A 16,803-nucleotide genomic window follows, 5' to 3' on the forward strand; every position below is an offset into this window, starting at 1 on the left:
AAACAAAATAAGAAATGAAAGAGGAGAAATAACAACTGATACCACAGAAATATAAAAAAATCATAAGAGAATACTACGAACAATTATATGACGACAAGTTGGACAACCTAGAAGAAATGGACACCTTTCTAGAAACATGCAGCCCACCAAAGCTGAGTCAGGAACAAACAGCTAATTTGAACAGACCGATCACTAGAAGTGAAATAGAATCTGTAGCTAAAAAAAGAACTCACTGCAAACAAAAGTCCAGGACCAAATGGCTTCACTGGGGAATTCTACCAAACATACAAAGAAGAACTTACACTGATCCTTCTCAAACTCTTCCAAAAGACTGAGGAAGAGGGAACACTCCCAAATTCATTCTATGAAGCCACCATCACCCTGCTGCCAAAACCAAAGACACTACAAAAAAAGAAATTTACAGGCCAATATCCTTGATGAATATAGCTGCAAAACTCAACGAAATATTTGCACACTGAATCCAACAACACATAAAAAGGATCCTATACCATGATCAAGTTTGATTCATTCCAGGGTCACAAGGATGGCCCAACATATGCAAATCAATCAATGTGATACACCACATCAACAAAAGAAAAGACAAAAAACCCATGATTATCTCAATAGATGCCGAAAAAGCACATGACAAAATTCAACATCCATTCACGACAGAAACTCTCATCAATATGGGTATAAAGGGAACATATCTCAACATAATGAAGGCTATTTACAACAAACCCACAGTCAACATCATAGTCAATGGTGAAAAGCTGAAAGACTTCCCAAAGGAACGAGACAAGGATGCCCACTCTTACCACTTCTATTCAACATAGTATTGGAAGTCCTAGCCACAGCCACCAGACAAGAAAAATAAATAAAATGTATCCAAGCTGGAAGGGAAGAGTAAAACTGCCACTATTTGCAGATAACATGATACTCAATATAGAGAACCCTAAAGTCATAACACAAAAACTACTAGAACTAATAAATGAATTCAGCAAGATAGCAGGATACAAGATTAATACACAGAAACCTGTTGCACTTCTTTACACTAACAATGAAATTTAAACATGATTTTAAAATCATGTCAAAACAAAAACAAAAACCTAGGAGTAAACTTAACCAAGGAGGTAAAAGACCGATACACCGAGAACTATAAAACATTTATAAAGGAAACTGAAAATGATTCAAAGAAATGGAAAAATATCCTATGTTCTTGGATTGGAAGAATAAATATTGTTAAAATGGCCATACTACCCAAAGCAATCTACAGATTTAATGTGATCCCTATCAAAACACTCAGGGCATTTTTCACAGAACTAGAACAAATAATCGTAAAACTGATATGGAACCAGAAAAGACCCAGAATTGCCAAAGCAATCCTGAGGAAAAAGAAAAAAGCTGGAGCAAAAATCTTCCCAGACTTCAGACTATACTACAAAGCTAAAGTAATCAAAACTGCATGGTAATGGCACAAAAGCAGACACATAGATCAATGGAACAGAATAGAGAGCCCAGAAATAAACCCTCACACCTATGGTCAATTGATCTATGACAAAGGAGGCAAGACTGTACAACGGAGAAAAGACACCTTCTTCAACAAGTGGTGTTGGGGAAAGCTGGACAGCTACATGTAAATCAATGAAATTAGAATACTCCCTCAAACCATACACAAAAATAAACTCAGAATTGCTTAAAGAACTACATATAAGATACGACACAATAAAACTCCTAGAAGAGAACATAGGCAAAACATTCTCTGACATAAACCGTACCAATGTTTTCTTAGGTCAGTCTCCCAAGGCAAAAGAAATAAAAGCAAAAAATAAACAAATGGGACCTAACCAAACGTATAAGCTTTTGCACAGTAAAGGAAACCATCAACAAAATGAAAAAACAACCTATGAAATGGGAGAAAATATTTGCAAACGATGCAAACAGCAAAGGGTTAATATTCAAAATATACAGACAGCTCATAGAACTCAATATCAAAAAGGTAAACAACCCAATCAAAAAAGGAGCAGAAAACCTAAACAGATTTTTCTAAAGAAGGCATACATATGGTCAACAGGCACATGAAAAGATGCTCAACTTCGCTAATGATTAGAGAAATGCAAATCAACCACAATGAGCTATCACCTCACACTAGTCAGAATGGCCATCATCAAAAAGTCTACAAATAATAAATGCAAAAGAAGTTGTGGAGAAAAAGGGAACCCTCTTACACTGTTGGTGGGGATGTTAATTGGTGCATCTACTATGGAGAACAGTATGAAGGTTCCTTAAAAAACTAAAAATAGAGCTACCATATGATCCAGCAATCCCACTCCTGGGCATATATCTGGAGAAAACTCTAATTCAAAAAGATACATGCACCCAATGGTCATAGCAGCATGATTTAAAATAGCCAAGACATGGAAACAACACAAGTGCCCACCAACAGATGATTGGCTTAAGAAGATGTGATATTTATACACAGTGGAATATTACTCAGCCATAAAAAAGAATGAAAGATTACCATTTGCAGCAACATGGATAGACCTAGAGATTATCATAATTAGTGAAGTAAGTCCGACAGAGACAGACAAATATTATATGTCATATATATGTGGAATCTAAAAAGTAATACAAATAAATCTATATACAAAATAGATTAGAAATAGAAACAGGCTCACAGACATAGAAAACATATTTATGGTTACCAAACGGGAGAGGGAAGGAGGGAGGGAGGAACAAATTAGGAGTATAGGATTAACAGACATAAACTGCTATATATACAACAGACAAACAACAAGGATTTACAGTATAGCACAGAGAATTATACTCAATATCTTATAATAATGTATAATGGAATGTAATCTGAAAAAAAAACTTAATCATTTTGTTGTACACCTGAAACTAACACAATATTGTAAATCAACTGTACTTCAATAAAGAAAAGAAAAAATAAAATATACAAAAATATCTTTTAAAAGCATCCTTTTTGAGAAGGAAAAATATAGAATAAGAAACATGAGTCTTCCTTAAAAAGGAAATATCTTATTGAAGTATAGTGGTCTTACAATACTATTTACTGTGGTAAAATACATATAACATAAAATTACCATTTTAAATTTTTTAAAAATTGTGGTAAAATATACATAACACTAAGTTTACCATCTTAACCATTTTGACATGTACAGTTCTGTAGCCTAAGTACACCCAAGGGAATTTGTTTTTAACCAAAGAGAAAACTAACACACCAAAGCACTTAAAAATTCCTTTGTTTCTTTGAGGACAACCTTCTGAGTGTTCATGAGAAAAATGAATTTACAACTTGGTGCGGCAAAAAGCCTCATCAGCTGAGTCATGAAACAGGCTGAGGGGCGAGAAAGACGGGCCGTGCTTTGCTCTGCACCACAGAAATCATGGTTTTTTTCTTTTGTGTTTTCCTATAGAAAGATAAAGACTTTCTTGTGGTTAAATTATTTCACCACAAGTAAAATATGAACCTCGATGCTGTGAAACTGGTTTCAATCACCATTAAAGCACAGTTAGCACAGAAGATGGTGATAATTCATATTATGCACTTCACCTCAGATGCAACAAAACTTTTGTGGTTTCACTGTTTTCACTTTTTTTCTTACATTCTTTTCCTGCCTAGAGCTAAGCCCCCCTTCTTTAGTCAATATTATAAAACCAAAGAGCAGCTTTTGGTGTTTGAAATGACTTAAAATTTGCCATTGCCTTATTGAAGCTGTTGGCAAGCCTGAAAATATCAAAAGTGCTGGTAGAAATTTCTAAGCTCAAACAGAAAAAAATTCAAAGGGAGCTTTGTTTGTCTTCCACACACATATTTTTAAATGATTTTAAATAATTAGAAAAATATAGCTACAATATTAAACTATGCTATCATAGCATACTGTTATACTAAGGATACTGTTGCTTAGGAAAAGCAAGAAGTTTACAAAGTGAGTCTACTTAAAGAAATATATTAAGTAAATAATAATTCGGGCGGTACTTGGCTGCTAAGTTGATACTCCAGTGTCTGAGAGAGCTGTGTTTAGTAAGTCTCACTCCTTTTTCATCCACAGTGTCATCATGTATGGGCACAGTGAGAAAGGAGACAAAATTAATGTTTCACAGAGTAATAGCAGATGAGAGCTGACCCTGGCCGCTGTTTTTATTCAAAGTAGCTAGAACACTCAAGAACTTGTCCCAAGTTTCTCTAAGGATTCCTCCAGAAAATTTACTTTTAGAAAAGTCTTTACAAGTTGATCTTTACTTTCTCTGTGTAGAAAACCATCATTTCTTCTTTAGAAGTGTTCTGCTGAAGCACACAGGTCCAGGATGAAGGCCAGGGAGTGGAGGGGCAGCAGGGCTGAGCCTGGACACTGGTCCAGACGCCCAGGGGCCGGGGTGTGGAGCCAGAGATGGGAAGACGGAGCTGTCAAAGGTCCCTGACACAAAGCCGCTCGTCCCGGGCTGCTGATGCAAATACTCCCACCAGCTCCCTCATCAGCCCCTCACTCCGTCTCATTACTGACTTCTGTGCGTTCCTCCACCATGTCCAAGAGCTCTTGCCTCTGTGCCCTCCTACGTGCTGTTCCCTCTGCCTGGAACACACTTCCCCAGCCATCCCCATCACCCCGCCCTCATTCTTCAGGTGTCTGCTCCAATGTCAACTTCTCTGGCCACCTCTATAAAATCCAATTCCCACCCTCCCTGCATTCCTCAGCTCCCTTATCCTGCGTGATTTTCCTGCAGAGCTCTTAGGACCTGAGTTCACACACAGATGTATCATCTGTCTCCCCATCAGGAGTAGAAGCTTTCCGAGGGCAGGGACTTTATCTGTTTTGTTCACTGTGTCTCTAGTGCCCACAGCAGAGCCTGGCATGCAGGAGGAACTCAACATAGGTCGTCTGAACGAACACACAGATCTTCTGTCCTTTCTTCCTCACCTGCCCTCATTTAAAATGACATAATGTAATCAGGGTAGGGTCACTGGGGAGTTCCTTTAGGGACTATTGCTGCTGTTTTATAAAGAGACATGTATTACATCAGCGTCTGCACACCAGGCCCACAGCTCCAGACCTCCCCATGACTGACGCCTCAAACGTGTGAGCTCTCCAGCTCACACGTGGCCCTGCAGAGGAGTCCGGGCCTGGGTCACCACCCAAGGTAACCAGCCCCAGCCGCCTCCTGACAGCCTCCATCCCAGCCTGTGGCCCCCAGAACCTTCATTTTACAGCCTCATCTCTCGCTCCACTTTTTCAGACCATCTGTGGGCCAAACCCTACAGGGTTTCCAGTCTCTGCCTCAGTTATCCTGAGCCACATGTATGGTAACACGGCAGTAGGACGGAGGGAGCAGAGAGGTCCCTGCCCAGATGGACCCGGAGACCTGAGTGCCTGGAGGCCCTGCGGGCACCGTGGGCACAGTGACCCAAGCAGCTGCTCAGCGCAAAGGGACAGGCTCGAGAAAGAGTGAACACCTAGGGAACCTAATGTGAATTCACGATTTCCGCCAAGTTTCATGCTTCGTTTATCTCTCTCTGAAATCAGTCTCCCCAGTGTTTGCCTCTGTCCGGGATGCTATCTCACGTCAGATCTTCAGGGAGGAGTCCGATATGTCCTGACGAGCAGATACGTCCTGGTACATCCTTTCCATGATACTCAAGACTCTTCAACTCCAGATAAACAGGTAAAGATGAACAGCTGTGCTCACAAGCTTTTCAAAGATAGAGTTCACAGTCTGCTGCTTAATTTCATTTCTGCATGAGGCTAATAAAACAATTTGTGAAACATTAGTGGAACTGGCTCTGCACTTAGCCCCTGAGACGGAAGGTAAGTCTTTTACCTGGTGAAATCCATATTCCTTCATACGACTGATAGAATCTGCCAACATTTGGTGAACACTTCTTGAGGAACTGGAGGGCAACTAAAAATTAAATGAAACACAATTTTATGCCATTTAGAGCTGCAGTGCAATTCCAGAAGATAATCTGTTAATGCTTCCCTCATGTCAATGTTCCCAAATGCTGCCCCCCACACACAACTGGATCCATCCCTTTCCCACCAGCAAGTGAGCTCCTGAGCCCATCCTGACTGAGGGGGCAGGTATATGAAGTCCCAACCTCTGCACTCAGTAGGGTTAGAGATGAATCACTGCCCAGCAGCCAGGAGCTGGTGGTTTGCTCATGTCTTGCTCCCAGCTGGCCCCAAGGTCCCTGGGATGACTTTAAGACATCAACACTACTCCTTAATCTCAATTCCCTTCTTTCTCTCTTAATCCCTGCTCTACCCCAACCTGTGTTTTAGGTCGGACCAGAGAAACGCCTTAGTTTCGACCACTTAACTGCATTCGCCTCTCTCCCCTTCTAGGGCTGGAGACATACCTGGAACACCCAGTGCCTGGGAGCCCTGCCCACCCTCCCTGCCCGCTCACATTCCCCCCTGTCTCCCCACTTCCCCCACTTCCCAGTTCCGGTTTCTGCTGCTCTAGATGGATTTCCTAGGAGCCAGCTCCTGCCAATGGGATTCCTAGTTCTGCTGCCTGGATTCCCTGGGACCATCCTTGTAGGCCACCTGCCAACCCCTCTGGCTCAGTGACTGAGCTGGCACAGCACACGGGGCGGCTCGTAAGACCAGGTCAGTTACACTGGCCCCAGTCACCCGGTCCCTGGCCTGAGTGCAGTCTGGGCCAAGGCCAGCATGGCAGCCATGTGACCTGTGTGGCCGATATTAGACACCCTCAACCCACGGTACCACGACTCATGAGCCTTGTGCCTGAGGACTCCTTCCTGGGTCCTGGCATAGAAGAGAAATTGCCTGCAAAGTTTCAGCCAAAGGTCTGTACCAAGATTCAGCGTGGAGCACAGTGGGTACTTTAGGGTCACTTCTATGCCATGAAACGAACCAGCATGGCTACCTCAATCCTGCCCCTGCAGTTAGGTGCCCATGTGAATAATTATCTCCAAAATAATACAGGTGATAACTGGTATTGGCCACTTCTATCCGGGCCCTTAAAACCTCCTTCACATGTGTCTCCAGGCCATTTCCCCCTTCTTTGGGCTGGAATGGTGACAGCAGTCATGCTACTAGAAAAACAGCAGAGCCTCCAAAGCCTGAGTCCCTGAACAGCTGTGTAGACCTGAGCCTTCCTAGACCAGAACACCCATCCTGGATGTTACAAGGGAGAAAGATGAACTTCCATGATGTTTTGACCATTGCCTGTTTGTTCTATTCTATCGTAGCTGATAAAGCTGGCCACAGCAATCGCTGGCGGCCCTGGACTCCAGCTCTCTGCTGAGGTCATTTACTGATCACGGGGGTACAGTCGATGCTGATTTCCCTGATGGCTGAGGGTCACTGGAGCCTGTCCTGCCCAGGCTCTGCATCAGGGCCTTAGTAAGTATCATCTTTACTGCCCACAACATCGCTGTTGGAGGGGCAACATTACGCCCATTCTCAGGTGAAGGAACTGAATCTCAGAGGAGTTGTGCAGCTTTCTGGGATCACACAGCCAGCCTGTGCCAGAGTTCATGCTTTTTCCACTATATCAATATTGTCATGATATAATGAGTTGCAGGTCAAAAGATTTCTTATACCTATTACTTGGCAAAGTAATGAATCCTATAGGTTTCACAATTGCTACTTGCCATATTCTGTCTCATTTTTTCCTTATTCTGGTATTATAAAAGGATATGTAGCTGCCCTGCATCTAAAGCAGAATAGGACAATAACCAGTTCCTCTACTGATGAACAGATTAGAACTCTTCCAACAGGTTTTGTATGTCTGTCTGTTCAAAAGTCTGAGATGGCTTTGAAGGGCTCAGGCTTGTGGTCTCTGAATACATTTCCACTATAAGAACTGTGAACTTTAAAAACAGGCTCACTCTCCCTTCCCTCAATGATATAAGATCTGTGGGGCATCATTTTGCAAAAAGGATGTTTCTTCTATGCTGAAAATTAGGAGGCAGGTGACTGTGCTCCACGGATACCTCCTCAAGTGCTGTAGACAATGCTGCAGCCCCCGCTTCTCCACTCATGTGTTTCAGAGGGACCTGGGCTTTTGCCACTAGCAGAGCTTTGGACCAAGGTTTCATCAGCAGCACCTCCACCACGATCAGCTCCTGAACAAACTCTTAGTTGTTTCCTGAATTAGCGTCAGGCTAATAGATATCTGACGTTGTTCTTCTAAGTCATATATCCCAAAGTGTGGTCTATTTTGTCAAGCATTTTCCCCCATCACTTGCCAATTACTGTCCTCTGCTTGGACATAACACCTTCAACACACTGTACAAGTTATTCTTTGTCCCTTAGCAGTATTCCTTCAATGGAACTATCGATCTCATGTAGACACACAAAAGTGTTTTCTCACCACTTGCTTTTTAAGGAATTACACTCTGGATTTTTTCCATCACCATGTGCCCTTTCTCACTAGCACTTTCAACATGCTCACTGCTTCTTCACTTGTCAGATATTACAGGGTCATCAATATTTTTAAAAGAGCTCAAATCTAAGCACAGATGCAGGAACAAGACAATTTTCAGGACTTGGTGCCGGGGACTGAAGGGACCTCTGTGACCGTCAGCACCGCCTACTGGTGCCGCTCAGAGTTGACAGCCTTTCCTTGTCTGAAGGTTTAGGTTTTGTTTTTAGTGCATCAAAGCTCACAAGTTGGTTCTTGAGTAGATAAGATTTAGCATAAGCAGCTGATTAATTTAACAACCACCCCAGAGATCAGTACTTCTTTTCAAATCCTTCCATGTGTCCAAAACATACTGTCAACTCTAAAACCATTCACACATACTAAGAACCACATTTATAAAAATTCTCATTTTAAGGGTGAGCGAAGATGCGCTCTTATTCCAAAATGTTAAAATAATATGAAGAAGTTAATCAAGACTTGCGTAGAACTTACCCTTCCCCTCCGCATATCCTCAAGTCCATTCTCTAGTAGGTCTGTGTCTTTATTCCTGTCTTACTGTGACAAAGTGAGAGAGTGGCATGGACATACATACACTACCAAATGTAAAACCGATAGCCAGTGGGAAGCAGCCGCATAGCACAGGGAGATCAGCTCTGTGCTTTGTGACCACCTAGAGGGGTGGGATAGGGAGGGTGGGAGGGAGGGAGACGCAAGAGGGAAGAGATATGGGAACATATGTATATGTATAACTGATTCACTTTGTTATAAAGCAGAAACTAACACACCATTGTGAAGCAATTATACTCCAATAAAGATGTAAAAGACTTGCGTAGAGCAGTTCATTCAGATACACTTACATGCTTACAAATCCACAAAGCACACCATGTACAATGGAATAGACTGAAAGCAGTGTGAGCCAGATCTCCCTTACTAAAAAACAGCCAGATCCATGGCTCAAAAGTGATAATTCGCGATGTCAATACCAGAAGGAGACAGCCTCAGGAATAGCACCCTGAGCATCCCCAGCTCAAGGATGTAGAGGAGTCCTGAAGAGGGTGCCGGGCCCTCTCTGAAGCTTCCATAGGACGCTGGGTCCCAGGGAATAGACTCTTTAGCTATTCCAATTTGCAACACAAGGAAGGTTGGAAAACTACCCACCTCCCTGCATAATTTTTTCTTACAAAGAACTTTCAAGTCCATGCATCATGTGACCTTCATATCAACACCATAAGAGTATCAAAGCAGGTATTATCCCTTTACCAAAAATGTAAGGCGACCTGTTCATAGGTAGGAAAGCAGGGTCTGAAACCCTTGCCCTGCTCCTTCTGTGGGGTGTCCCGGAGAGAACATCTGTCTGCTCTCGTGCACAGAAGCCACGGCAGTCCCCTCCCACCTGCTGCGTCACAGAGACTTCTGCAGCTGCTGAAGCCCTATGGGCAGAGTTAAAGCTACTGTATCCTCTTCATATTTGTTTTATTTAAAAATGAAAACTGCCATGGAATATTTATGCAAAAGCTCCAAAAAAATAGAGAGAAAACTTGGAAGGCAATGACATCACAAGCTAGTGGACTCTCTGCAGACACCAAGTCAGAATGGTCCTCTCCAATCAATGTGGGCCAAGGAGACCTGGGAGTGGAGCCCCTCCACAATGACCAAAGGATTTTATAAGTATATATAAATTACCATTAAACTTAGAAGTATGGCCATTCAAATCTATATAAGCAATGGGTAAACAAAAGACGCTGCCAGCAACATCAATATTATATGGTTACAAACTGTATTTCCTCCAGAGACTATGTGTCATGTGAGAATTATTCTAATTATATTCACTTTTTAAACTGGTTTGAAAAATGGTTCATTCTGGCTTCTAACCTAATATTCACTCTGTTTAAAAGTAGGACTATACAATCAAACAAACGTCAAGAGCCTTTGGAATAAACACGAAAGCTCCAGTGAACAGAACATTTTTAGCGCTTATATTTTAATGGTGAAGAAGAAAATGATGAATTAAGGCAGGCGTCCCCAAACCGCAGGCCGCAGACCGCTAAGGGTCCCTGGCCCGTTAGGAACTGGGCCGCACAGCAGGAGGTGAGGAGCGGGCTAGTGAGCGAAGCTGCATCTGCCGCTCCCCATCGCTCCCCATCACCCGCATTACCGCCTGAACCATCGGCCCCATTGCTCGCATTACCGCCGGAACCAACCTCCCCACCACCCGCATTACTACCTGAACCATCCCCCATTCACCCCCCATCCGTGGAAAATTGTCTTCCATGAAACCAGTCGCTGGTGCCAAAAAGGTTGGGGACAGCTGAATTAAGGGGCTAAAATCAAGTTTTCATTTGAAAACAAACTGCTAGGTTAAGTATTGGCTCATCCTGATCTTACACCTCTTAAATCCATGTTATCCCTTGACAGACTGATGGTCAGAATAGTAACCTCTGTGAGTGCAAAGATCACATCAGCTTAATTAATTCACGATACCTGGAGCCCCAGCAAAGAGAACAGTGACTGGGCACTTACTAGGGCCTCAATAAGTATTTGGTGAATGAATGAACACACTATATATTCATGAACACGTTCTCAATCATTAAAAGATATTCAGTCTAGGGCTTCCCTGGTGGCGCAATGGTTGAGAGTCCGCCTGCTGATGCAGGGGATGCGGGTTCGTGCCCCGGTCCAGGAGGATCCCACATGCTGCGGAGCGGCTGGGCCGGTGGGCCGTGGCCGCTAAGTCTGCGTGTCCAGAGCCTGTGGCCACAACAGTAAGAGGCCCGTGTACCACAAAAAAAAAAAAAAAGATGTTCAGTCTAGTTTTAATACTAATAAGAGAGACTTAATTCAAATTCTCCAAAAATCGATGGCCTGTCCCCACGCTTTGCTAACCAGGTCGCTGGAATAATCAGATTCCTATTTCTATTCTCAGCCATTTTAAGTGAAAAGGGAATTTCCCAGTGATGACTATAATAGTAAGCTTTTGAGCATACTGGGGTTTAGCATTGTTTTTTTTTCTTTCTAAAATAGTGAGAGAGGCAGAATAATGAAACCATGCTTTGATAAAGTGACAAAGAATAATAATATAGAGAAAATGGAGATACTTTCCTAAGGCCAACTAGACTAACAGGATGAAAAAGGGACATTCAGTTTTACTGCTGAAGATATGTTGTGTGGTCCTTGTGGAGAGATTTTACTGAAACATGAACTAGGACAACGGAGAACTTAGGGAATCTTTTCCCCATTTCTCTAACATTGTTCCTAGCAAAATCTATGCACAATGACTACTGGAGAGTCCGACCTGAAAATACAGTGGACTCTAGTATGATGTGTAACTTTATGGCACCTCTTTAAATAATGCATTAGTCTTTAGTGCCTGAGTTTATTCTGAGCAGAGCAGAGCAAGGAACTGTCATGCTGCATGAAGGTCTGTCCGCCGGCATCGCACCTCACCCACGACTCCTCCAAACGACGTGCAAACAGCAGAACTGGGCAGTAACATCCTCAGGAAATGCAATAATCAGAACTAATAAGGGCTGTTAGGGCAAAGTGTTTCAGATATGAAAGAGTTTCAGAGGCCGCTCTTACAATTTCACCAGGGAGAATATGATCCATGAAGGAGAAAAGGAAGACAGCAAGAGAAATAAAGTAATTGTTAAATGTAAAGTTTAAGGATATTATAAATATATAAATATTTACATATTTATTATATTTATATAGCTGTAATATGTATAAATATAAAGTATAAGGATAGCAACAAAGATTGCTAGGAGAGTAGTCAAAGGGTCTTAAAAACATGGTTGATTTGGGAAGTCTTAGGAGCCTAACAATAAATAACAATAGAAAATAGTATTTACATATATAATATTTTACTCACATCCAACCCAGTGATTTGTAGCTACTGTAACCTCCATTTTTCAGACCAGGAAACTGAGCTCCAGAAAGGTCAGCTAGGCCCCACAGGGTTCCATATTTTTCTTCCCAGCATGCTACTCCAGTGAGGGATAAATGAATCTTCGCCAACATCACGTGCATCACACAAAATGAAGTTGTGTTACCAACTTTGTAATGTACAACTCTCAACACCAGAACTGTTTTTCTCTTTTGTAATTCACTTTATATGAAGCTTTTAATATAACATACTACTTTTAAAACTCCAACAGCTTAAAAGGCTTTTAAGGGCTTACGATTCTGTGATTCTATCTTATGTAAAATTTTATTCTACAAACTACCATGAAATTCTACTACAGTTACACAAACACTACTGGGGTAACTGTGTAACTCTCTGATTGTGGCTCTTCTCTTGAATTAATAAAATGAGCACGGTTAATTCCTCGTCTGTTTTTACCTGGTATACGCAATACTTTCATCTCTCACAAAAATAATACTGAAATGCTTCCTTCATGTATACTAGGAGGGAATATACATCAAGAGACAAACGGTTACTGGTTTGGGATTATCTCTCTTTTTCTCTTCACATTCAACTCAACCCTCAAAATTCCACTTGCATTTCAAGAATACATTTCCCCTTCTGTTTGCAGTGGTGTCCTCATTATTAGTGTGACCCCTACTCCCTCTGAGGGACTGGTAACATGTCTGTCTGCAGACAAGAGCCAGCCTTCCCAGGATGGCTCCACCAGGCCCTGGCACAGGGCGTCTACCCCTCGGTGGGGGAGGGTTCTCCACCCGCCTACTCCCCTAGGTTAAGTCACCTAAGGAGCTGTGCTCTAATACTACTTTTCACTCTTAATAGAAAGCCGGTGCCACATAGAACCCCAAACTTTGGTTGCTATGTAGAAGCACCTCGAGATGAATAAGGGTCCAAAAGTAGCAATCAAGCATATTCTTTTCCATTCTCTTCAAGTGGTCTGATCTCAGTATCTTGCTTTTGAATCTCTCCTTTATGAAGGCAAACAATCAAAATCCAGTTTTAGAGAACTGCTGGCTTCTGAGTAGACAGCAAGCTTAACAACTTCAGTCTAGAAGGGGTGAAGGAGGTAAGGAAGAAGGAAAACCTAAGTGGAAGCCTTCCATTGTGTCTGAAAATCATTACCCAGGTACCCCTTCACTGTTCTCTACTGAAGGGAACATAATGCTACAAGTTAGAATAACACCTAAAAACACAACTGAACACTACCACAGTTTCAATGCCAACTTTACAATTAAAATGCACATTTTAGTGCCATGTTTTTGTTATCAGTTGTTATAGTGAAATGACAGATGTAAAAGCAGGTGCCAGAGCCTTGGGGCAGTGTGGGAGGGGTGTGTGTGTGTGTGTGTGTGTGGTGGAGAGGTGAGAGGTCTCATGTCTAGCTCCATTTGGTTAAAGAAGATACTATGTATGACGGGGAAGACTCTTGCTCAAGGGTTTTTAATCTGCTAGCTTCGAGGTCCTTTTCGGGGTTTTTTGAACGCTTTGAATTCCAAATGTTTGCGTTCTAATTTTTTTTAATCTCCTGGTTTGCAATGTGGTCCACTTTGAAGGCCATTTCTGTTAAAAACAAGTAATTCTCTGGAAATAAAAATCTAAAAGCGAGCAGATAGTTTTATCCAAGGTCCCCTTTGGGGCAAAGGACAGTCAGTCTACTGATGAATGAGTCCCCAGCCTACAAATCACCTGACACAGAGACACACAAGGGCTTATCTCATTTTTTTTTTTTTTTTTTTTGCGGTATGCGGCCCTCTCACTGTTGTGGCCTCTCCCGTTGCAGAGCACAGGCTCCAGACGCCCAGGCTCAGCGGCCATGGCTCACGGGTCCAGCCGCTCCGCGGCATGTGGGAGCTTCCCGGACCGGGGCATGAACCCGTGTCCCCTGCATCGGCAGGCGGACTTTCAACCACTGCGCCACCAGGGAAGCCCGAGGGCTTATCTTTTAATTAGCATCCCACCCACCACCCTCAAACCTGTTCTTTTCCCTCCCAAATTCTCCTGTGGGAAGGGGTTAAACACTGAATGCTTTTGGAGGGCTGTCCACGCCAAGGGTCCCTAAGGATCTCTGCTCAGCAGAGGGGTACTCCTAGTTCTTACCCAGAATCCCCCAGGGAGGGGCGCCTGCTCACACAGGGCCTCGTCTGTCCTCTTCTCTGGCTCTTATTAACTCCTCATCAGACTTGTCTCTGCCTGGGAATGGCCTCTGCTTCCCAACCTGCATGTCTCAGAACATGGCTGGGTGACAGCTAAATTCTCATATTTACCATCACCTCCCACTCAGGGACAGGCTCCCAGCAACACTGAATGTTTGCTGTGATCCACTGAGAACAGAACACTGTCACTAGATATTAAGCAGAACGTCATTTCTGAGTTTCCCAAGTGCTGCCACTGCTGCCAAAAACAAGGAAAGGGAAGTATTTTGTAGAGGGCAACAGCTTCCAGAAAAGAAGCCATGCAGGCAGCTCTAATCCAGGGATCATTTCTGTCTCCTCAGATTGCACCAGCCACTCAGCCTCCCTCTGCCTCTACCTCCTCAACTGAAAAATGAAAAGGACCAAGCCTGGGCTCATGGTAAGAATAGCATCTCATAACTGAAGGACTTCAGGGGCAATTCTTGCTGTCTCCATCAGATGGTATTAGGCAAGCAACCTCATAAATTTTTTTCAGCTTCCTTTGTAAAGAAACAATGTTGCTAATTTAATCCCTATTTTATAGAGGGAACTGATTCCTGTAGGATGGAGCCGCAGGTCACAGAGCTGCTTCTAAGGATGGAAACCTCCATTCCCAGACTAGAGGTATTCTATGTCAGCTGCACTGTTTCAAGGTATCTGGTACTTAATTGGGCAGTCTTACTTTTGGTTATCCATTTGTTAAAATGAAAATTTTAAGGTAACATAAATATATAAGAAGTATTTTGTAAAGATTATCCTCAGTGTGTAAAAAGATGCTGAGACTGGACCCCAAGTTTTCCAAACCCTGAGGCAGGCATCAAATAACTCTTCTCAAATCCCCCAGGTTTGCTTCTTGTGGATCTAAGGGTTAAGCAGAAATTCTCTACCCTTAGAATTGGGACAAATCTTTCACTGTTCTAGAAAAGATCTGCTTGGATGAAGCCATCTGCCAATGAAGGTATAAAATAAATCACTGTTACATTGGTATAAAATAATCCAAATGCAAACCTAAAGATTGGGCTGTTTACTGTTCTGGTTCCATGGAGGGAAGGGTACACGTCTCTACAATTTTTTGTATGTGAGAAGATTAAGTAGACCCAGGTGGGTCAAGAGGTATAGTTTACAATCTGGGGCTGGAGGGCTGTGGTGAAAAGCTGAGGATAGGCTAGCCAATTGACTAAGGAGGATGTAATATGCACTTTATTTCCAGGAATGGGGCTGGGTTAACCTCAGCCCTGTACTGCTGGGCTTGGACCTCACACCCCTGCCTAATTTCTGCTTGGATGTGAAAGTCCAGCCCTGGTGATGTGATTTTTCCAGTGAAACTGCATGGAAACTCTCCTTAACAGCCATAAAGACATGAGAAAATATTCGCCTTCAGGCCACACAGGCATGGGTGTTGTTTAGGATCACCGGCATTTACAGCTGGAAGGCTAGGAGGAGTCATCTCAGCAAATAGATTCCATCTCTAGCGCTCGCTCCCAGGACTGAGCACGAGACATCTGTGGACAGGACGCGAGGGTGCACGTGCCCTGGGTCGGGGGAAGGAGAGCTGCGATCCATTAGTGATGTCTGCCCAGGTGTAGGTGCGTAAGAGGTCTTATGCTTTGTGTCTACATACCTTTTAAAAGCCTCTCATTTTATAGATAAGAAAAAACGAAATCCTGCAGACACACAGTGAGAATGAAAGCCCAGTTCTTCTGACTACGTTTACCATGCTTGCTCTCATTATGTTACCACAGGGCAAAAACCTACCATAAGTCCACAATCCCTTATTAACAATTCTGAAATCCAACAAGCTCTGAACGTACATAACTCATATTGAGGGGAAAACCTGACTTGGACTAACATGAGATCATTTACAGTATTTACAGTAACTGATTGCAGAGTGTAACCAAACCCTGCCGGGGACACTATCTTATACAGTATATACACAGCACTTCTTCTATAAAATCTGAAAAAATGTGAAATCTGAAACACATCTGGCCCAGGGGTTTGGATAAGGGAGGGTAGGCCAGTGGTACTGAGTCCACTGCCTAGAGGCTGTGGCAGGTAGAGTAGCCCCCAAATGTCTACACCCTCATCCCCTGGAACTTGTGTCTGTGTTATGTAACACAGGAAGTTTGCAGGTATTCATTATAAGCTACAGACCTTAAAATAGGGAGACTTTCCTGGATTGTTCTATTGGCCTCAACTAATCACATGAGCCCTTAAAAGCAGAGAAGTTTCTCCAGCAGGAGTCCGAGAGATGCAGCAGAAGGTCAAGTCTAGAATCTTAGCATCTCTCTAAATTCCAAG

General features: G+C 42.9%; 1 protein-coding gene across 10 annotated transcripts in view; it reads right to left on the reverse strand.

Moving 5' to 3' along the window:
- SH2D4A (SH2 domain containing 4A) overlaps nucleotides 1-16,803 on the reverse strand; it is a 77,796-nt gene that overhangs the window by 35,023 nt on the left and 25,970 nt on the right. For all 10 annotated transcript variants that reach the window (XM_089903822.1, XM_089903821.1, XM_089903823.1 and 7 more), the window contains one exon: nucleotides 5,839-5,919. In XM_089903822.1, coding sequence (XP_089759948.1) covers nucleotides 5,839-5,919 — 81 coding nt within the window. The remainder of the gene's footprint in view (nucleotides 1-5,838; nucleotides 5,920-16,803) is intronic.

Source organism: Delphinapterus leucas, chromosome 21 (genome assembly GCF_059928025.1).
Source record: "Delphinapterus leucas isolate spDelLeu-1000000601 "Yukka" chromosome 21, BTC_Dleu_Yukka2, whole genome shotgun sequence".
NCBI classification, from domain to species: Eukaryota; Metazoa; Chordata; class Mammalia; order Artiodactyla; family Monodontidae; genus Delphinapterus; species Delphinapterus leucas.